Source organism: Phodopus roborovskii, unplaced genomic scaffold, assembly GCF_943737965.1.
Source record: "Phodopus roborovskii unplaced genomic scaffold, PHOROB, whole genome shotgun sequence".
Classification (NCBI taxonomy): Eukaryota; Metazoa; Chordata; class Mammalia; order Rodentia; family Cricetidae; genus Phodopus; species Phodopus roborovskii.
Genome location: NW_026126469.1, coordinates 19,078,347 through 19,102,127, shown reverse-complemented (window position 1 = coordinate 19,102,127; position 23,781 = coordinate 19,078,347). Strand labels below are relative to the sequence as shown.

General features: G+C 44.4%; 1 protein-coding gene across 1 annotated transcript; it reads left to right on the top strand.

Moving 5' to 3' along the window:
• On the top strand, positions 1–10,389 carry Umps (uridine monophosphate synthetase). Its single transcript, XM_051191387.1, has 6 exons — positions 1–215; positions 3,289–3,442; positions 5,327–5,998; positions 7,368–7,543; positions 8,547–8,661; positions 10,103–10,389. Exons 1-6 carry the CDS (start codon positions 60–62, stop codon positions 10,270–10,272), a joined length of 1,443 nt encoding a protein of 480 aa, XP_051047344.1. The 5' UTR covers positions 1–59; the 3' UTR covers positions 10,273–10,389.
• Positions 10,390–23,781: the final 13,392 nt, after the last annotated feature.

The following is a 23,781-nucleotide window of genomic DNA, read 5'->3' as shown; positions in this document are numbered from 1 at the left end:
CTGGATGACGTCACGGGCCCCGAGCGGCTTGGCTCCCAGAGCGAACTGAGCGCGCGAGAATGGCGGTGGTCTCCGAAGCACTGGGCCTCCTGGTCACCGAGCTGTACGACGTGCAGGCTTTCAAGTTCGGGAGCTTTGTGCTGAAGAGCGGGCTCACCTCCCCCGTCTACATCGACCTGCGGGGCATCGTGTCCCGCCCGCGTCTTCTCAGTCAGGTGCCAGCCCGGAGGGACACGGTGGCTCCGGGTGGCGGGAAAGGAGAGCAGGAGGTAGCGGGTGTGGCCGGAGGGGCGAGGGAGAGCCACAGACCAGGCAGGCGAGCGCCCCACGCTCCTGCCGGCCCGGAGAGCCTGTGGAGGAGCACGGCGGCCGGCGGCCGGCGGTTGGGCTCCTCCGGACCTGGTTCTTGACCCACGCGTGTCGACACGTGCTTTGCGGGAGTCGGGAGATATGGGTCTCTGGCGGGCGGAGAAGTCCTTGAGTGAGTCCTGTGTGCTTAACCCCCAGAAAGTGAGACTTAGGGAGGAAAGGAAAAGGCGGGAGGATGGAGAAATTAGTAGCTGGTCAGAGGACTCAATTTAGTAGTATGTGGTCATTAGCAAGGAATTAAAGCCATATGGTGGACGCCAAGAAGGCAGAATTTTTTTGTTTGGTTGGTTTTGTTTTTGTTTTGTTCTGTTTTTTGGTTAGTGGGGTAAACTGTACCCGTTAGAGGTTTCTAACCCGGTGCTTCTCAACCCTTGTGAGGGTTATGTGTCAATTGCCACATACGTGGGCCGTTAGATGATGCATTTCTAGCATAACGAGCTGCCAGCTGAACTGCATATCATTGAGTAGAAGGGTGGAAATGCTGGAAGCGAGCTACCAACTCCGTGTGAATATTGAGCACCATGAAGTCTTTATTACATTTATTGTGCGTGCGTGCGTGTGTGTACGCGCTCGAGCGCGCGTGCATATAAATGAGGGCATGCGTGTGCCGTGGCAGACTTGTGAAGGTCAATGATAACTTTGAGTTCTCTCCATCCGCCATGAGGATTGAAGGGATTGAGTTCAGGTGGTCACGCTAGGCAGAAAACAGCTTTACTGGATGAGTTCATTTGCCTGCCAGAATTGTTAAAATAGCTCTGGGGAACTGGAGGCAGGAGGTAAAATGTCACTCCAGTCTGCTGTGTAAGTCGATTTGGTCAGCCTGGATTATACTGAGAACTTGTTTCAAAAGCAAACAAGCTAGCAAAATAACTAAGTTACTAGTGGCTACCCTATTGGCTTTGTAACTGCAGAATATTTTTAGCATCACAAATTTTTATCAAGACATACTAGTCAGGGATGGTGGTGCACCCCTGTAATTCCTGCATTCAGGAAGCCGAAGCAGAATTATTATGACTTTGGGTTCAGCCTAGGTTACACTGGAAGACCTTGTTTACAAACAAACCCAACCAACCAACACCACCTCCAAATGCATTCTTAGGTTCCTGTCTCATACATGTGCGGTTTGTTCCTTGGGTACCCATTTTGCTTGATTATTGTTAATAGACTGAAGCTCCCTAATTGAGCCAGCTTGAACCATTCCGCATTTCAACATCCAGAATCTTACTATGGTCAGGAAATCTTGAAAAGACCTCTCTAATGAACATTTTAAGTTTAAAAGAGGTTTATTTGAATAGGTATTCTCAGTACATGCAATCCCCCAGAAAAGTAATAGATTTTATACTTCCAACTTCCTAGTAATAAGTGATAATTGATGTGTGTACACACAAACAGTTGGAGGAAAATTACAGCATTTATTTCACTAAAAAAGGAATTCCTAAAATCTCTTCTTATACACTATATTGCAGATTTATGTTTTAGGTATCTGCCCAGGCAAATAATAATGCAAGAGAATCTCTAGCAGACTTTTTTTTTTTAACTTGGTAGTCTTAAATTTTAATTAATATACTTCTCAGTTTAGATTCATGCAAAGAAGCATGACAGATAAGTACAAGGCCACAGGAAATATTTATTGTGCTGTAATACTGTGGACATAGTGAAATTTGAAAAAAAAGATGAAACTTGCAGTTTTCAGTCTGTTTAGCATTTCTGTGTAGCCTGTATGTTACTGGGGTTTAGGTCCCAGGCTGTGAGCACGCCAGGCAAAGTGCCCTGCCACTGGACTGCCACCTAGTTCCCACATTCATTACAGATGGTATAAAAGTTCTAAACATGTTCTTGATGTTAGTACTAGAAATTGCACTCTTTGCAACTTAAAAATAGTCACCGACTTTTAAGAACACAGAAGCAGCTAGGCATGGGGTGGTATATGCCCATAATCCCAGCATGTGGGAGGTTGAGGCAGGAAAATCAACATGAGTTTGAGGCCAGTTTTGAGTCTCCAGAACAACCCCCTCCCCTCAAGAGCAATGGATGGATAGTACAAGAATAAAATATTTTAAAAAGCCAACTTGGTTAATGAATAACTCTGAGCCTTTACAAATCAAAGCCTTAAAATAAGGTAGTGTTGGATGGGAGTGTGCATTCTAACATTAAAATATGGTTGATTTGATCTGGTATAGTGGCACATGTCTTTCAAGCACCCAGGAGTCAGAAGCAGGCAGACCTGTGAGTTTGAGGCCAGTCTGGTCTACAGAGTGAGTTCCAGGACAGCCAGAACTACACAGAGAAACCCTGTCTTAAAGGCAGGTGGATCTCTGTGAATTCAAAGCCAGACTGGTATACAGAGCAAGTTCCAGAGGAGAAATCCTGTATTGGGAAACACCCCTCCTTCCCTAGAAAAATGAATGACTTATGTGGAAAAGATGAAATGCATTTCACACAATAGGCTGTATGTGTAGGAAAGTGTTCACTGCAGAATTCTTTCAGAAAGTAGAACCAGCCATGTTCTAGGGATTTGAGATCTTTGGGGTGGATCATTCTCCTGACATTTCATGTTGCCCCCAGAGTAGGTCCTGAATCTAGGTGAACTCGGTCATGGGGTTTATGTTTGCATGCCAGGTTTCACGATTGTTTCCATGGGTCTAAATCAGATGCTTAATACTTTCATGAGCTTAGATACTCAAACAGCCAATCGTTATAAATAATCCATGTATATTTTAGGACTTTTTTTCCCCCCCCTCAAAAATCGCCCTGGGGATGTTTATTTCCATCTCTATTCTGTTGCATGATTCATAGCATTCTAAGTAGTAGTAGTAGTAATGGAAGTTTATGTTCTCTATTGTTATGCTGCAGTATGTACAAAAAACTACTTGGAGATAGGAATAATAATGGGAAGTTTATGTCTTTCTTTTCTTACAGGTCGCAGATATTTTATTCCAAACTGCAAAAAATGCGGAGATCAGTTTTGACAGTGTGTGTGGAGTTCCTTACACAGCGTTGCCACTAGCTACAGTTATCTGTTCAACCAATCACATTCCCATGCTCATTAGAAGGAAGGAAACAAAGGATTATGGTAAAATAAAATAGCATAAGCCTCAAGTTAATATGTAACCTGTTAGAATTTTGTTCTTTTTCAGGCCCTGATGTTTGCTAGAGCTGTTGAAAGCTCTTCAGAGGCCTGATGAGCTGTTGAGTTGACTTGCTCCAGAAGACTTTCGTGTAGAGTCTGTGTCTGAAGTGCTTTGTGTTGGCTTGGGAGTAGAAACAGAGTGCTTGGTGAACCCTGGCCTTTGTATTGGCCCTTCCTTCATCAGCAGGATGTTGTAAGAACACATACTTCTAGATATACTTACATCTAAATATATGTAGTCAGGAAGAGGAAAATTACTCCTAGGAAACTCAGAGTGGTGGGGTCCATATCAATAGAGCATCAGGGCTTTAAAACCTGAGAATCAGTCTAAAAACATCAAGGCTGAATTGGTGCTTAATGATAATTTAAAAATTAATGGTATTTTTTGCTTGTTTATATTGATATGATAGTGCTGTGTTAGTTTTTAGAAGAGATCTTTTAAGATAAACTGCAATATCTGGGCTATTTGTCTAAAAATTGTGAGTTCAGTGAGATAGCTCAACAGGTTGAGGAACCTGTAACTAACTCTGACCTGAGTGTAGGCGCTGGGTCTCACAAGGTGGAAGGAGAGAACCTACTACTATAGGTGGTCCTTTGACCTCTTCACAAGTGCCCACACACACATATATAACATTGTGTTGGGGGGTACGTGGAATAAGAATGTAGATATTGGCCATGAGTTTCTGATTATACTATTTTAAACCTAAAAGTAAATTACCTTCCTATGAGGAATATAATGTTTCCTCCTGTGTTCACAAATGTTCATGAAACTCATCAGCGTACCTGCAAGTACTGTCTTATTTTAATCTATGATTTAGTTAAGCTCGTCAAGAAAGGGTGAAGAGAAAGGAAATGGGGATGGTGAAAGATGATTTTCTATATAGTAAGCCTCAAAAAAGAGCTAAAATGTCGCCCTATTTTGTTTCAAAATATTAGGCAGTAGGAAATATAAGAATGAGTCTCAAAAAATGAATAAGAAGCCTAGAGCCTGACTTACTTACATTTTGTAGATGGCAGTGGGGCTTAAGGGTAGAGAAATCACATTGTTTAATTATAATTATGGTGTCCAACAAGTTAAAACGTTTCCCATCTGAAATTGAGTGTTTTGCCTGCATGTACATATGTGTAGCACATGCATGTAATGCCAGCAGAGACTAAACAAGGGCATTACAGCCTCTGTAACTGCAGTTATATATAGTTGTGAGCTGCCATGTGGGTTCTGGGGACTGAATCAGGTTCTCTGTGTTCTTAACCACTGAGCCATCTCCCTGGCCCTATTTTTGTTTGTTTGTTTGAGGCAGAGTCTTGCTATATATCCTTGACGGGCTCATGTGGCCTACACTGATTGTAAGGCTCTGGCAGTCCTCTGAGTACTAAGGTAATAGGCATGTGTCACAGCTGGCTTTAAATTGCCTTTAAAAAGGCAAATTTTCAGTTGATCATTCTTTCCCATCAATATTGATTACAAGTTTATCACGATTTTATTGATGATATTGGCTTACTCTGTTTTTTCATTCTAAGTGATCTTGCTTTAAGACACTCCTTATTTGTTCAGGAAAAAAAAATAAGTATTTAATTGTAAAATAATTTTACTGTAACCTGTATATAATTGGCAATTCGGAGATACAGAGGGTACTGAACAAAACAGTTATGGCACATTGAATAATCAACAAGTTCAGAGTAGTTCAGAGCAAGTGATCATAAATAAAATTAAAGAATCTAAACTCTTTATAAGTGTATAGTAAATATATTCTCAGGCTATATCTTGAGGTAGGTAGCTGAAACATTATATATATATTTCTTTCAACAGAAGCTTTTCTGTTCTAGGCACCAAGCGTCTTGTAGAAGGAGAGATCAGTCCAGGGCAAACCTGTCTGATCATTGAGGATGTTGTCACCAGTGGGGCCAGTGTTTTGGAAACTGTTGAAGTTCTTCAGAAGGAGGGCCTGAAGGTGACTGATGCCATAGTGCTGTTAGACCGCGAGCAGGGAGGCAAGGACAAATTGCAGGCTCAGGGGATCCGTCTCCACTCTGTGTGCACATTGTCCAAAATGCTGGAGATTCTTGAGCAGCAGAAAAAAATTGATGCCGAGATGGTTGGGAGAGTGAAGAGATTCATTCAGGAGAATGTCTTCACAGCAGCTAATCATAATGGTGTTCCTCCTCCCGTGAAGAAAGCATGCAAAGAACTCAGCTTCGGTGCAAGAGCAGAGCTGCCCGGAATCCACCCACTTGCCTCAAAACTTCTCAGGCTGATGCAGAAGAAGGAGACCAATCTGTGTCTATCTGCTGATGTCTCCGAGGCCAGAGAGCTGCTGCAGCTAGCAGATACCTTGGGACCCAGCATCTGCATGCTCAAAACTCATGTCGATATTCTGAATGATTTTACTCTGGATGTGATGGAGGAGTTGGCAGCTCTGGCAAAACGCCATGAGTTTTTAATATTTGAAGACAGGAAATTCGCTGATATAGGAAACACAGTAAAAAAGCAGTATGAAGGTAAGGGCATTAAGGAATCTGGTGTAGACTGGCCACAGGGGAGAAGATGTATTAGTTCATTAGTGGGAGTTAGCCAAGGAACACAGATGCAGTTGAATCCAGGCACTGACTTGACACCTCCAACACTGTTTCTATCTCTCGGCTTTGTGTTGTCCGTTCTGCTTTCTCTGTTGACCTGTTTCTCAAGTTGGGAATTTCACTCTTACCTCTGGGTGTAAACTCCCTTCATCAGCTGCACTGGGGAATACTCCTGTTCCTGCAAGTACAAGATTCAACTCTTTTTAATCATTTTGGACTGAGATTCCTGTCAGTTCTCTTGAAAATGAGTGAGGTGCTATCAGAAGGGTACGTGTGAGTTCTAGGCAGGCAAAACAAAATGTGTTGGCCCTGACTAAAAATTGCCAATATAGGAAAGGATGAAAAAGAAATATGTTTAGCAGCATAATGTGTTGATACACTTTAAGTTTTTAATATCAGGCGAAGCAGCTTATAAGTGGCCTGTGAAATGCTTAGTTCTATAGTTCTATGTTTTTGCATTTGGACTTCTTAGAAACAAGCTGGTGGCACACGACTTTCATCCCAGTACTTTGTACTTTTATCAGCCTCCCAGGAGGCAGAGGCAGGTGGATTTCTTGAGTTCAAGGCCAGCCTGACCTATATAGAGTGTGTAGCCATGGCTGTCCTGGAACTCAGAGAAATCCTGTCTCGAAAAACCAACAAAAACAAGTGGCCATAGTAGGTACTGTGTAATTCTGATACTTAACTGTTTATGTAGCCACATGACTTGCTATTTTTAGTGCCTGCCTGTACTTGACGATTTCTCTACCTCATGTACTATGTCCCTACCATGACTACATTGCTTAGTTGAGCTTACTGGCTGAAGTAAGAGTTACATTTAACATAACCTTTCTTTAGGCATGTGTGTTGGTTTTTCAAAAATCTGCATTTTTACTATTGGTTTAAAAATGTATACAGTTGAGCTGGAGAGATGGCTCAGAGGTTAAGAGTACTTCCAGAGGTTCTGAGCAACCATCTATGAGATCTGATGCCCTCTTACAGCATGCAGGCAGAACACTATAAACATCATAAATATTTTAAAAAGACAAGGAACTTGTAGAGGGTTTAGTTGCTGAGAGATGTTTGAAAATTAGCAAATATTTTTTTTTTTTTTTAAGACAGGTTTTTTTCTATGTAACAGCTTTATCTGTGCTGAAACTTTTTTGTAGACCTAGTTGACCTCAAACTCAGACAGATCTGCCTGCTGAGTCCTGGGATTAAAGGCATGTGCTACTACTTCCTGGCTAAGAAATTTAACTCTTTTAACTGCTTGATTTTCACCCAGCAAATATCTTTTTTTATTCCTCCTTAGGTGGCATTTTTAAAATAGCTTCCTGGGCAGATCTAGTAAACGCCCATGTGGTGCCAGGCTCAGGAGTTGTGAAAGGCTTGCAGGAAGTGGGCCTGCCTTTGCATCGAGCGTGCCTACTCATTGCAGAAATGAGCTCTGCTGGCTCTCTGGCCACTGGAAACTACACTAAAGCAGCAGTAAGTGATGGGGTGCTGGGGTGAGTGTGTGCTGCATGTTCTAGGGCAGGACCTTCATTGGAGGTCTGTGAGCCCTGGCCTCACCTCTCATGCCCTTCTCTTCAACTCAGCTCTTTACAGTTGAATTTGAACTCTGATCTTGTAGCTGGTGAAGGGTTTAAATTGTACTCCAGATCATTAAGACGTATCTGCTTATGCTTGTCTTTTCATCTTGAGGCAAAACTGAAGATAGTTGAATTTTAGTTGCTCTTCACATTTTCCTATGGTAAATTTTATAGTTGGTTAGTCATTTAGAAAGTAGATAGTATTTATAGATAGTTTAAGGAACTCGGTAATGCTTAAATTACATGTCTAGTGTTTTCTTTGCCTGAATATGCGTCTGTGTACTGTGTTACTGGTGCCCATGGAAGCCAGTCGGGAGCATTGGATTCCCTAGAACTGAAGTTACAAGTGGTTGTGAGCCACCATGTGTGTGCTGAGAATAGAATCTGGATCCTCTAGAAGAGCAAGCAGCCAGTGCTCTTAACTGCTGAGCCATTGATCCAGCCTTCTATGGGAAATTTAAAACCCCATTCTGAATGGACCTTAAGTATTGGCTTCCCAGGTCTCAAAAGTAGAAGATCTAGGAATGAGGCTCAAGGGCAGACGTGAGAGAAGGCAAAAAAGCCAATCAGTCTGTTCTATCTGTGGTGAAGTAGTATGGGAATTAGGAGGCCAGTAAAGAACAGGTGCTAGGGAGGCCAGGGATAGTGCTGGAAGAACGTTGCTTAGATAAAATAGCTACGTCTTAAAGAGCTATGATGGTCTTGTATCCTTGGAGGTAGGTGAGGTACCAGGCATTGTTACAAGAATTAAACAGCATCTTGTTTGATGCATATATTGTATAAATTCTGGTCTTTTCAAGCATGGTTTATTGGAGGAAGGAGTCATCTCAGGACCTTTACTTGGGCTGGTTTTTCTGTGTTACGTGTTCTTTTAATACTGTCTATTATATCCCATGTAGGTTGGAATGGCTGAGGAACATTGTGGATTTGTGGTTGGTTTTATTTCTGGCTCCCGAGTAAGCATGAAACCAGAGTTTCTTCATTTGACCCCAGGAGTTCAATTAGAAACAGGAGGTAAGTGTGCTCCCTAGTTATAATCCGTGTTGTTTTAGTCTAGAACAGTGAACAAGCCCCTTGGCCTGGTTATCGATAGTGTGTGTACTGTGTCTATAAGACAGCTTGTTTAGTTTTAGAAAGCTATTTGGCTTTGTCCAGAGATGGGCCCTCAAACGCCTAATTCTGCCTCTTAAGTGCTGGAGCTAAAGACATGTGCTACCATGCTGGCCGGAATAAACTTGGTATTTTAGGTTAGTATTTCCTAATTGGTGCTCTGAGTTTGCCTCTTGTTCTGTGTTCTTATTCTGTGTTCTGAAAGGTTTTTGAAAGCTCTTGGCTAAGCAGATGATTTTCAGTGACTTTGAGTTCCTAAACTCAAGAGTCTCAAATGCAGGTGTAAAGACAGGCATTAAAGGCCTGGTATAGGTCTAGAGTGTGTGCTTAACTGATATGAGGCTCTGGGTTTAGTTTTGGTTGTTTTCCAGCACCTCGCCCCTGCCTGCCAACAAAAGTGTTTAGTTTTGAAGGAGTTAGAGGGGGAATTATTACTTCAGGAGTGTAGCTCAGCTGGTAGAGTGCTTGCCTAACTTGCACAAGTTCCGGGGTTCATCCCCAGCACCTCATAGAACATGATATCAAAACCTTCTGTTGGAAGAGCATGTAGCTTACAGTCAAGAACACCCTTGTGTATTTTCTGTTGAGTATTTCTAGGAACGCCTTGTAGATCGAATGCTTTCTCAGCTCTATCCAGATGATAGATTGAAGGAGTAGGAAATATGCAGGATGCAGATGATAGATTGAAGGAGTAGGAAATATGCAGGATGCATGTGTGTATTAGTTACAGCACTGGACTATTAGAATTATGTTATATAGTATTTACCACATTAGGAAAAGGAGAAAAAGCACTGCCTTTTCTTTTTACTTTAAACAATCCAGTCAGAATGCCAGTGATGCATGCACACTATGGAGTACTAAGTGGCCTTGGAAATCACCTCTTGGTTTTTAAACGCATTCTCAGCCCTTCTGTTCTAGTATCATGTATCTTTATACAGACCACTAACCATTTTTGTTTTAGACAGACTCTTAATTCAGTCCTGGAACTCCTAGATTCTTCTGCCTTCTGAGTACTGTGTTTAAAGGTGTGCACCACCATGCCTGGCTTTTTTTTTTTTTTTTCTTTTTCTCCTTCTTAATCTGTGGAGGGATTATAGTCCTAACCTTAAAATAATGGGGAGGCATTGAGATGGCATGAACAGCATCCATTTAGCATAGTGCTTACAATTCTTTCAGTAGATAACACAGTAGAGCCTCAACCCATTTAACATTTCTAGAACAACAGAAACTAATGAAACAGGGATTAGGGTCTGTTAGGTTTGATGGCAGTGTTTAATACCAGCACTAGGGAGGCAGACAGATTTCTGAGTTCGCATTATGTTAAATAGCTTTTGTTTCTCTACAGGGGATCACCTGGGCCAACAGTACAATAGTCCTCAAGAAGTGATTGGCAAACGGGGTTCTGATGTCATCATTGTAGGCCGAGGAATACTTGCAGCGGCTAACCGCCTGGAAGCAGCCGAGATGTACAGAAAAGCTGCCTGGGAAGCTTACTTGAGTAGGCTTGCTGTTTAATAAGACACTGAAAATGACTGGTGACCCACAAGTATCATGCTCTTTAATGTATAATCACTGCATTGGTATTTAAAGCTTGCTTTTGTTAAAAGTGGTATTTGTTGGCAGCCACTATCTTTCTGATTCCCCCCTTCATTGCAGTCACATCTAATGTTAGCTACCTGCTTACCTCCAGGAGCAGGAGTTCCGGTTCATTCTAAAAAGTTACAGCTTCCTCTTGTTTCATCTGGACAGCAGGCTGTTGCATCTAAGAAAACAGTAGAACCAGTTTCTGTCTTTGCTGGAGGCTTTTAATGGATGGCTCAGTGGTTAAGAGCACTATTGCTCTTCTAGAGGATTAGCATTCAGTTGCCAGCACTCACATGGTGGCTCACAACCAGTTACTAGTTCTTCTTCTAGCTTCCTTGGGCTGCAACTCCACTTGAGTGCTAAAAGGGAGAATTTTAGTGCATAAGTCTGTACCCATTGCAATTAACAGCCCTGCTACGTGTCTCCCCCCCCCCCTCCAAACTTGAGCCATTTACCCCTTTGGTTCACATCTTACCAAGAGAGGCACCATCACTGATTTCTACCCTCTACACATCATCTGCGGTGCCTTAAGTTCTTAGTGCTGCCAGAAGGGAAAGAGCCTTTAGTAGTCAGCAGATAGATTCTAGAATCTATCTGTATGTAAATAGTCCAGACTTGAGAAGACAGGTGTATATCAGATGGAATGGTCTGACACACTCAGTTCAGCATCCTGTAGTCTACACATTATAAAAGAGATGAGCAAAGCATTCCACCTGTAGTAGAGTGGACTCAAGCGAGTGCTTGAAGGAGGTCAGGTCACAGCATGATTCCACCAAGTAAAGACTTAAGGGAGGAGAGGAGGAGAGTAAGAGCCTTGGGTCTTGGGGTGGATTTGCACTAACATCTGGCAAATGCTGTCAGTATCTAAGAAAATGTCCCTTCTAGGCTTTAGTCTAACAGCTAAGTACTTCCAGGAATCCAAAGGAACCCTCTTTTGGTTTTAAGGTGCAAACCTAAATGGAGGCCCTGAAGTTTCAAGTCCACACGCATGGTGTTCATTTGTACAGGGTCAGAGGGAAAATACCCATTAGCATAATGCATTAAAGCCCTACACTGCTAATTCACATCAGCATTTGGGGAAATATAAGGTCCTCTTGACACAGACTTCCAGAGTCAATCCACCCAAACAACTAGCTATAGTACCTTTGGCCAAGTCAACCCATCTTAAAATTCAGTTAAAATGGTGTCAGCTTTTCCAGATGACTCAGCATGAGAGTGTCACTAACATCATTTAACAGTTGCATAATTTACCTAAGAAAATAGCTGTCACTGGAAATGTCTCCAATGTTTCAGGTGTTCTAACTACTGCCATGCAGGCCCTCTTGCTTGGTATGTAAGCAAAAACTATAGTGTTAGGAGATCCTATCCATGTCCCACCAAAGGTGGCAATTGCATGAGATCCTCCTATAAATCATCAGGTGGCCTGCTGATGTGCCAGGTTTTTTTTTTTTTGTTTTGTTTTGTTTTTTTTTTTGGTCACATCTGGGAAGGGGATTTTTTTTGAAGGGGGGGGGGGTCCTCTGTAGACCAGGCTGCCCCACCATTGCGCAGCACAAGAGGGTATCTTAATGGAGAAAATGTTAAAGATTGGCCTGTAGACATGCCTGTGAGGGCATTTTCTAGGTCAGTGATTGATGTGGGATGGAAGAGCCTAGTCCACAGTGGGCAGTGCAACCGCTAGGTGGGTAGTTATGAATTGCATAAAAAGTGCTAACAAGCCATTGCAGCATCCTCTGTGGCTTCTGCCTCTGCTTTAGCTCCTGCCTCTAGGTTCCTGTCCTGACTTCTCTCAGTGATGGACTGAGACCTGAGGATTGTAAGCTAAAATAAACTCTTCCCTCCAAGCTGCTTTTGGTCTCGGCAGTAGAAACCTAAGAATTGGGTATTGAAAGCAGACCACTAAAACATTTGGTCATCTTCTCAGGACTGGGCCCCTGATTGGCTGGAGCTCATTTTGACAGGGTTTTTGTTTGTTTTGAGAAAGGATCTTGCCTCAGCCTCACTTGCTAGGATTATAGGCGTGACACCAAACAGCCTCATCTCAGCAATTTCAGAATAGTCACCATACTGGTATTTACTATAATTAATTTCATGCAATAAGATGCAAAACTTCTAACTGGCGACTTAAAACACAAGGAAAGAGTAAGTGGCTGGCTATTCAGGCCCTCCATGGTGATACATACTTCACATTGAAGTCTATGTTGTTGTACCTCTGACTGGAACTAGGTATGTTGACCTTGCTGGCTCTAGAACTCTTGGTAATCTGTCTAATTTGGCATCCTGAGTTCTTGAATTAAAGGCCTATGCACTAGGCAGAATTCTCAAATACTGGTTTTGTTTTTCCAGTTTAGGAATACAGAAATGTGCATCAAAGGGGTGGGGCTACTGTAGGATCTGGGCTGTGGTGGTGCACAGTGATTAAAGCTGGATTCTCTGACATATATAAGAAGCCCTGTCTTGAGAAATCAAAAAAAAAAAAAAAAAAAAAAAAAAAAAAAATAGGGAGGGAGGGCTACCATAGGGACTGGAGAAATGGCCCAGTGGTTGAGAGTACTTGTTATTCTTGCAGAGGACCTGGTTCAATACCTAGCATACATTTGGCAACTCAGCCAGTCTACAGTCCCAGGAGGATCCAAGGCCCTCTAGCCTTTGAGAACACTGTATGCACATGGTATATAGACAATAGCAAAACAGCCATGCACAAAACTTCTAAAAATGAAGAAAACATTTTAAAGGCTGCTATAGCCAACTGGCTATAGCATTTTTGATTTGGACCAACCTTGCAGAATTTGTTGAAACATGTAAAGCAACTACCAAAGACGCTGAAGAGCTGCAGAAGTCAGGGTTCCAGCTGGTGGCACAGCTGTAGCATGTATAGAAAACCTGAGTTCAGATCCCTAGCATCCATGTAAAAGCAGCCACTGCACATCACAAGGGGTGGGGACAGCATGGGACAAGTGGACAGACAGGATCCCTGAAACTCATTGGTCAGTTAGTGTAGCCAAATTGGTGAGCTTCAGGTTCTATGAAACCCTGTGTCAAAACACAAATCTAATGTAGAAGGCAGAGGCAGGCAGATCTGAGTGCTTTTTTTTTTTTTTTTTTTTTTTTTTTTTCTTTCATTTTTGTATTTCGAGACAGGGTTTCTCTGTTGCTTTGGAGCCTGTCCTGGAACCAGCCGTGTAGACCAAGCTGATCTGCCTGCCTCTGCCTTCCAAGCGCTAGGCCACCAATGCCTGGCAATCTCTTGAGTTCTTGGCCAGCCTGGTCTACAGAGTTCTAGGACAGCCAGGGCTGCACAGAGAAACCCTGTCTGTAAATAAATGAGTAAATACAGTAGTTGGACAAGCAGGTTAATTCCATATTCCACCAATCTTGAACCTGAGTTCAATCCCTGGGACCCACGTGGTGAAAGAGAACTAACCCCTGCAGATTCTCTGACCTTCATGTACAAGCCACACTGAAATACCAAAGAGCAATTAAGGCACCTGGTGTCAATCTCTGGCCTCCACACTTGTGCACATACACAAAGCTTTTTCTATGTCATAAAAAAAGCTCAGGTTCCCACTAAGACCAGATCAAACCTGGATTACCTATGTAGCAATACACGGGGGGGGGGGGGGGGGCACGACTCCTAAAGGAGCCAGGTTCTAGTTTTGCAAGTTCACCTTACAGCTTACTGTCTAGAAGCATGTCTGATATCTTCACATCTTAATATATGTTCAGTTTAAAACCAGTAAAATTAGGTAGTAAGTGGTTTGGGCTTGCAGTTCTGTTTTTCACCTTAGGAACACATTTCCTCCCTACAAAGCTTTTGCTGTCAAATAGCAATACTCCTGGTTTCCCTATACCACATAAAGTCAAGACACTCCATTAGTAGATACGGTTTTTTGAGACAAGGTCTCTCTTTGTAGCTCTGGCTGTCCTGGAACTCTGCAGATCAGGCTGGCCTCCAATTCATAGAGATCCACCTGCTCTTACCACCCTAGCGCTGGAATTAAAGGCGTGTGCCAGCACTGCCCAGCTCCATTAATGAGTGCAACTCACCTGTTTGCAAATAAACACAAGCACAAGTGAGGGGCAGGCAGCCCTCCCCTTTGTACAACTTTGCACAGGTGTGCATTGTTTACATTCCATGCTGTGCTGTGTGTGTATGTTTCACTGGTGACACCGTGGGAACCATGCCCACCTTGTGTACCATGGCACTCCTGCCCCAAACAAAATGTGAAACAGCTGGTCAAGAGCCTGATGCGTGTGTGCATTCCATCACTGCACCTTGTGGTTAGTCAGGGCATTTCTCAGTGAAAGCTGTGAGCAGCTGTTTCTTTTCTCAGAATTAAAAAAAAAAAAAATATGTATACACACACCAGAAGAGGGCACCACATCTCATTGTAGATGGTTGTGAGCCACCATGTGGTTGCTGGGAATTGAACTCAGAACTTTTGGTAGAGTTGCCAATACTCCTAACCTCTGAGCCATCTCTCCAATCCCCAGTATATGTGTGTATGTGTGTGCGTGCACACACGCGAACACACACACACACACACACACACACACACACACACACACACACACACCCCTAGGTTCTAATCATCAAAATTGGGAATCAACCTTAGTCAAAATCATGCCTTCTAAGTGCTACCACAGTAAAATAAACATGATTAATGATCAAGTTTCAGTATTTTAACCTCATAATGGTTCAAAAATTCCAAGAGTTCATCACTTATTCCAACATCCACTACTCAACACCTCAGGTGAGTGAGGCTCCCCAAACCACAAGGCTCTTCACAGATTTCAGTGCTTTCTGGCTCTATTCATTATCAATAATTCAGGCTTAAATTATTTATGCAGTTAGCCATTGGACTTTCACGAAAGCCACTCCAAAATCTATTACTGTGCAATGATCAAAACACCTGAAAAGTAGCAAAAGGTAAGGCTGAGTTCCTTTCACTAAGGCAGAGCATGGACTCCTTGGCTCCCACGTCTTCAACCAGCTCTTGTCACAGGACATCTGTCCATGTCGGGAGAGGCAGGTGACATCCTTGCTGTTCATTAAGAACCACCTATTCCCAAAGTATCATCCCAACCATTTGGCTCATTTCAGTCACTTGGAAGAGTCTGGGGGCCCCAGCCCTTTTAAATCTGTATTAGGCGAGTCAGCTTTCAGGCCTGCTAAAACAGAAGACACCTGGCCAAGACAAGGGCAACGGCAATGCTGCTACACAGACATCTGCTGCCACACAGACATCTGCTGCCTCATTGTAGAAGCGCCAAGGGTTCAGCTCACAAGAGCTTTCATCCAGAGAAGCCATTTCCTTTCACCAAGGCAGGTCTCTAGAAACGAGTAGACCCCAGGGCTCTTAACAACATGGCCCGGTGCAGGGCAGAGGTCCCCTAACACCAATACAGCAGTAGACAAGGCTCTTCCATGCTAGACAAAAATACTTTCCTATCATGCTAAGGCCTGAGTGCTCAACTTTTAAAAACAAATTTTAGCAACCCATTTGCTAAAAGATACATCCCACTTTAGTTTTTGATGCCTTATTCTTTCAAGGTAGCCCCACAAACTCCCTCACTATGGTCTCTGCAATCCCATGTTGGGTCTCACCCATTTCTAAATACAGTGAATAGAGGTGTGAGCTAGGGTTCTTTTTGTTTGAGACAGGGTTTCTCTGTGTAGTCCTGGATGTCCTGAACTCACTCTGCAGACCAGGCTGACCTTGAACTCAGATCTATCTGCTTCTGCCTCCCAAGTGCTTAGGATTAAAGGTGAGTACCATAGCACCCAGTGTGGAGTTCATAAGAATTTGTTATGTAAACACATTCTAAATGGAGGAGTTTCTGACCTTTCTGTTTAACCAAGATAGCCAACTAAAAAGTTATAGACCCTCTCATAGCATAAACTAGGTATGACCCCAGGCTGTGTGCTGTCACAGCATAATCCAGTATCAGGCAGAGCCTAGAAACTTAAATGCTAGATTCTCTAGACTTGGGCCCTCCATCTAAAACCTGACCAGCCCACTGAGCCCAGTACAGTTTTGTCTGACAGGGAGCCTCTTCAGGATCCAGTCCTGTTCCTACTAAAGCCAGTAACAATGAGACTTCCCCTTCAGGACCCAGGCCTGTTTCTGTCATGACTTCCATAGCCCAGACCAAAACATTTGCTGAAACTTGCCTCCTATTTAAATCCAGAGTTGTGGAAGACATCTTCCCAGGATTCCCAGCGGCAGCAAGAAGCCAGCAAAGTCCTGTCTGACAGCCTCGGGAACAAAGCTCTGACTCACAGAGGGAGCCACGGGGAAGAACTGATGGGTTGCAGCTTGACCTGTTCATGGCTAAACTAGTTCAGTGTTGTAGGGAAACACAGTACGGTCATTTCGCCGCTTCAGTCTGGTCTGTTGGGCCCAGTGTAGGGCCAGAGCCAAGCATGACCTCCCATACGTAAAACGCGGGCTGTAAAGAGAAGGGCTCAGCAAAAGCTAATGTTCATGGTTCTGGGCTTCTGCTGCAGTGGAAGTTGAGACTCTGCTTCCTTTCCTCCTCTGATTCAAATATTCTGCTTCTCACTGAGGCTCTGGGAGACCAGTCACTTATGTGCTCGTTTACACGCACACACCCATGCACACGCTCTCTCTCTCTCTCTCTCTCTCTCACACACACACAAACACACACACACACACACACACGCGTGCACCTTGTTTCTTTGGCCTATTCAGGATACATCTTGGAAGGTAGTGTGGAGGGTGTGGGTCACATGACTCCACATTCAAAGTGGCACCTGAGCAGACCAGGGTGCCAGCTATGGGTCAAGCTGTCCCTGTCGTGATGGCACTAGTATTTGCACATCTGAAACTCCACCACTGGAAATAGACAGCAGGGTCACTTGCCCTTTCCACATCAGCTAAACCATTTGCACATGTGGCTGGGAAGCTCAGCATCTCAATCAGACCTGTACAAAACTACCCAAACACATATAAGTTTAACAGCAGAACCTCTCACAGGGTCTGTGTGTCACTGTGGCACACTGAGACCCTTGAAAGTAACTGTGGAGAAAACCTGGGCAGTGAGCCGCTCACCTCACTGAAATGTTTCCTGTGTCCTGCACCATAGATTCTGCTCGGGCAGTATGGGGTAAGGCCTAAGCAAATGAATTTCTAACAGGTGCCGCAGGGAATCTAGACAATTCTTAAAAGTGGACCTAGGCTCTAGGCCTCTTCTCTAAGCAACAGCTAAAAAGCACGGGGTCCTAAATACACACAGTTGACTGATCCATACGAAACTACCAATCCTAGTGGGGAAACAGGAAGAATACCAACAGAGTGCCCAGAGTAACACAGGACTGACCAGGATTCTGACATACATTCAGGGCACACGGTAGCACAGGAGTCTGTAGGTGCTTGGTGGGGAGGGATCCAGGAAACCTTCAGCCACCCACCTCCACACTCTGTCTCTGTTAAGGGCTACTGTTCACATTTGGAGTCTGCCCAGCCTCAGAGCCAGCCCTAGCCCAGCTTTATCCTTACCCATGCTGATGTGAGTCGGTCCTACACTGCAGGGAAAACTCCAGACAGAAGCCATGTTGAAGACAAAGGCCTGCAGAGGTCTACAGCTCTTGCTTCTACTGGTAAAAATGGCTGCCAGGTTTGGTAGGAACTCCCAGGAGCACAGGTGTAGGGCGTGTCTCCTCAAGCTGGGTGGAGCATGGAGTAATAAAAGGCAAGAGCTCAGGACTAATGAGGGTGGGCCCCCTTGGGACCACCTGCATCTCCTTGGCTCCTCAGGAGCAGGACTTTCTGAGGCAGCTGGTCAGCTCCGGTGTGCATACGGCTGACCCACAGTTGCTGGATGGGTTTGACACACACGAGGGTCTGAGGGAGGGCACCAGTCACTGGCCTGACCCCTCCATTTTGTCCTCTGGAGCTTTTGTCTCTTTCACTTTTTTTTTTTTTTAGTTTCTGAGACAGAGTTTCTGTGTGTAGTCCTGGCTGTCCTGAAATAGTCTGTAGATCAGGCAGGCATCGAACTGATAGAGATCCACCTGCCTCTGCCTCCTGAGTGCTAGGATTAAAGATGTTCGCACCATCTCTGCCCAGCTGACTTTTTCCCTAAATAATTTTCTTTTGAATTTACCTTGGGTCCCAAGGATAACGGGACTAGCTATTCCCTGTAGTAGCCATCTTTATGACAAAGGACCAAAACTAATTATGAGCCTAATGGGATGTGTCACCCCACAGAAAGATCAGTCTACACAAGAGGGCAATTACCTATGAAGGAACCCTGGAACAGGAGCAATCATCTCGGGAAAATTAGACTGCTCTCCTCAGGATGACCATGATGAAAACCCCAGCACCCCTGAGAACCGGAGCTGACAGTAATCAGACCCCAGGCCTGACCAAGACCTATTGGTGTCCCAAATAAACACATACATGCTATATTAATTATAAAACTGTTAGCTGATGGCCAGGGCTTCTTACTGGCTAGCTCTCTCTTAATAATTAAAAATAACTACTAATTTATGTATTTCTACATGGCCCTATCTTACCTGGCACATCCTATCTTCCTGGTCTCTTCACAGCTTCTCTCTCTCCTTTCTCCCCAACATTCTCCTTCTCTCCTAGCCCCGCCTATCTTCCTGCCTCTACTAGTCAATCAGTGTTTTATATATCAACCAATAAGAGAAACATATACAGAAAGACATCCCCCATCAAAGACCACCAGCTCTTTGGATTGTGCCTACCCCAACCATGCCTAGGATTCCCCCCCCACCCCACCGCCATAGAAAAATGTCAAAGTACCTGTCAGCTCCTGGAGGACATATTTGGGCACCACTGAAACCCTCTAAATAAATCTCCTTCCTTTGACCTATAATCCCAGAGGGAAGGAGTAACATGAATGCTACATAGAACAGCCTGTCCAAACAAACAAACAAACAAACAAACAAACAAACAAACAAAAAGCAGGCATGGCAGTTCACACCTGTAAGCTAGCACTCAAGAGGCTTAGTCAGGAGAATTTTCCTGAAAACTTGAGGCCATCCTGGGCTATATAGCAAGGCCCTGTCTTAAACACACACACACACACACACACACACACACACACACACACACACACACACACACGAAAGCTCCCTTCTCTCTTCTTCAGTGCTCAGTCCTTTGAAGGACATATTGGATTTGGTGGCCACATATTGCAGTTAAATAAGGATCAGGATAAACAAATAAGCCGAATAGATGTTTATTCAGGGAGAAATAACTTACAACCTAGACAGATGAACACCAGCAAGTTCCACCGGATGCTCTTCTCTCCGCATCCCACCAGCAAGAGAACATTCCCTGGCTCCTCCTCAGACCTCCTTCCATAGGTCACTTCTGCCCCTGGCTCCACCCCCAATGGGTGTGGTCAGTGCCACAGAAAGAGACAAAGTGAATATCCCACTACAATTCCCCTTTTAGTCTAAAGAAAAGATTTAAGCTTGATACAAAATTATATACAAAACAAGTGTGCTCTAAGAAAAGGAAAATCAAGAACAAAACGACCACATATCTAGTCCTAGGGTGAAGGCATAACAGAGTTTACAATTGAGTTGTCCTAAGCTGGAAAACGTAAGTCTAGTACCTAATATATCTATCTAGGAAGAGAGAATAATAATTGTGATAGTTTAATCTCCAACCTCATCAAGACCTGAGAAGGAAAATAACGATACTAGGGTAGACAAGAAGTGCAGATGGGGATGGGCAACTTCAAAAGGTGCAGCAAGGACAGAAACAGCAAGCTACTGGGACAGTCACCCAAGATACACACACCCAAGAAAGCCCCTTTCTCTCTTCTTCAGTGCTCATTCCTTTGAAGGACATATTGGAATTGGTGGCCACGCCTAGTCCATGGAGACCCCCACAGTAAGGGGTTTTGCCTTAAAACCCTGCTAACAGGTAGCTGTCCTCTCAAGGTGTACAGAGCCAAGGCAGCAAAGGACACAGTATTCCAGAGGATGTCAGTGCAGGGGAAGAAAGCAAGGAAACACGCCCATGGCCACATCAGCATCACGGCAGGGCAGTGCCCACTGAGGGGTTCTCTGCCCTGCACAGGGCAAAGAGAGTAGCTGTGAGCATACAGGACACAAATGTTCTTCTTAGAAGGGAACCATTGGAGGGTCTGCCAGGTCTTTGTCCCTATAGACCAGAGTAACAAATAAGACTGGTTTGTCTTGGGAACTAAAATTCAAAATGGATCTGTGTTGATAGTGAGGCTTGAGTTTATGGACTGGGAGATAGAGTGAAGAAGTATGTCAAGATTTTGAGGCAAAGGTACAAAGATATAGAAACAACAAGGGCAAGGCAAGAGGTTAAGAGGCCATCGTGAGTGGAAGCAAGGGAAGGGAAGGACAGGGACATCACTCAACAACTAGTGTTTGACCCACATGCCCATCCCCAGCTTAAAAGCCACAACTTGGAAACCACACCTGGAGGAACCCTGTCTTGAAACACACACACACACACAGAGACAGACAGACAGACACAGGGACAGACACAGACACAAAGAAAACCACACCTGAGTCCCAGGCACTGGCTCTAGGTGTGTCCTCCAGAAATGGTTGAGCTTCGAGCATAAACAGCTTTCCCAAACCTAGGGAAATATGCGATTCACAAAGCCAAAGGTGTTAGGCTAGAAGCAGATGCTTGCTGCAACGATGTAGCTTCAGGACTAGAAGGACTGGTGGCGACATCCACAGGCCCTGAGAAGGTAGGATGTATGTTAACCAAAGGATCCAAAGGCCAGACATGCTCTTCTGTCACAGTCCACCTGTGATGGCCATTTTTGGTTGTCAACTTGATCACATTTGAAATTAACTAAATTCCTAAGCACCTACTTAAACCTGTAAGGGATTTTTTTTTTCAGAGACAGGGTTTCTCTATGTAGCCCTAGCTGTTCTGGAACTTGATCTATAGTCCAGGCTATTCTTGAACTCACAGAGATCCTCTGCCTCTGCATCCTGAGTGCTAGGATTAAAGGCTTGCACCACCACCACCTGGCACTGTAAGGAATTTTTTTTAGTTGATCAGGTCACTTGAAGTTGGAAGACCGCCAACCGCCAGGTGGCACTGGCACACTTCTTTAATCCCAGCACTCAGGAGGCAGAGGCAGGTGGATCTCTGTGAGTTCCAGGACAGCTAGGGCTACTCAGAGAAACCCTGTCTCAAAAAAAGCAATAAAATAATCGAAAAAGATGAAAGGAAAGAACCAACTCCATAAAGTTGTCTAGGGCATCCACAGGTATGTTGTAGACACCTATCCCTGTCTCCTAAGTCATGTTATACACACACACACACAGACACACACACACAGACACACACACACAAACATACACACACACACACACACACACACAGCTGGGTTTTGTAAAATGAAGTGTTGTTATTACCACTTTCAGCTCACACTGCAACCTTAAGTAATGAAGAAATCATGGTAGGCCTTGGGCCAGTCTCCTGCTGCTTATGTCAAGAACGTCCAGCAGGGGACAGCAGGACACTGCGGGCAGCTGATTCCTCCACAGGCATCTCTTCCTCTCGGGTCACTGTGAAAACTGAGTTGGTCTGTGGCTCAAGGTGTCATGTGCTCAAGGCACTGACTCTAGGAAAAAGGATTGAACACGTTAATGTATGGTCTCCAGAAGACCACAAAGTAAATGGAAGAGAAACTACATTTTCCCCTAGTTTAGGAAGTCTCAACACCATTTTAGTGCCCCTTTTGTTTATGAAGGGACTTACAGCCCCTCCCTAAGTTCCACAAGAGGAAGGGCACTCAGAATCAGTTCTTTGCCCCAGGCATCCACCCCACAGCAGGCCAAGAACAAAGGGGGCGTTTGGTCCAAAGCTTCTAAAAGTCTGATTGGAACTGAAGGCTCAGATGGCTCAACCGCTACTGACTGCTCTTTGTGGTACCCAGGTTTGGTTTCCAGCGCACACACGATGGCTCACTGCAGGCTGTTAACTATAGTTCCTGGGCATCTGACACCCTCTTTTGGCTCTGCAGGCACCAGGCATGCATGTGGTGCACAGACATACATACAAGCTAAACATTACACACATTAAAAAAAATTATAAATCAATTATTTTTAATTAATTAATTAATTAGTTTTTTTCTGAGGCAGGGTTTCTCCGTGTAACAGCCTTGGCTGTCCTGGAACTCACTTTGTAGGCCAGGCTACCCTTGAACTCACAGAGATCCTCCAGCCTCTGCGGAGTGCTGGGATTAAAAGTGTGCGCCACCATGCTCAGCTAAAAACCATTTTTTTTTTTTTTTAAAGTGAGAAGTTCTATTAGAAATGGGAGGGAGGAGCAAGGAGAGAAGAGACAGAGGGAGAGAGGAAGGATCCTGTCTGCCTCAGGGGACAGGGGAAGCGAGCTGGAAGAGGGCAGGGGGAGAAGAGCTGGAAGTCAACTTTTAAGAATCAGAACATTAGTGAAAGACTTGTCAAGGAAGTGGGTGGGGCATTGTGCACCCAGGGCTTAGTATCACGGGCCTCAGCTAGCCTGACCCTCAGCAAGCCACCTCCCCTCCAGAGCCTGCTTACTCTTCGGGACTCTCAAGGCAACAACAGCTCAGGAGACTGCAGGGACCCACTCATCTCCAAAGGGAATCCACGGAGAGTCCTGGCTCTGCAGGACACTAGCTGAGGTGAATTAGAGCTTTGGGTCCCAGGTGGAGCCTACGGCTTTGATGAGGGAAGGTGTTGGGTAAGGTCTATCATTTACAGTGTAAGAAACATTTTGTTCAGAAGCCACACATCTCTGCCCTCTAGCATCTTGCACCATCTATTTCTATCTTTAGCAATGCAGAACATGGGTGGAGAATATGCATGGTTTGCACAGTTTCAGTCTAGAATGCTAAGCAAATCCCGGAGGCCCAATAGAACCTGCTCATTTCTCGAGAAGCACTTTAACTGCCCAAACACCTCAGGGAGCCCTGCTCTGGAGTATCGGTCTGGTTCAAGTTCTGTTCCTGAGAGTGTTTGTGGACATGTAGTCTCTACTGGGGACCACTCAAGAGGAGGCAGGCACATACCAGAGTGTCTGAAGCCAACTGTCTTACTTACAGTTTGTGTTGCTGTTAAGAGACCCGACGATCATGGCAACTCTTATAAAGCAAAGTATTTAATTGGGGCTGACTTACAGTTCAGGTTTAGTTTATTACTGTTACGGTGGGAAGCATGGTGGCACAAAGACAGACCTGGTGCTGGAGAGGGAGTGGAGAGTTCTACATCTGTATCAGCAGGCAGCAGGAAGAGAGATACTGGGCCTGGCTTGGACATTTGAAACCCCAAAGCCCTCCCACAGTTATACAATTCCTCCAACAAGGCCCCACTCCCTAATACTCCCTAATAGTGCCACTCCCTAGGGGCCTCTGGGGCCACTCTCATTCAAAACCCAGACCAACAGAAAG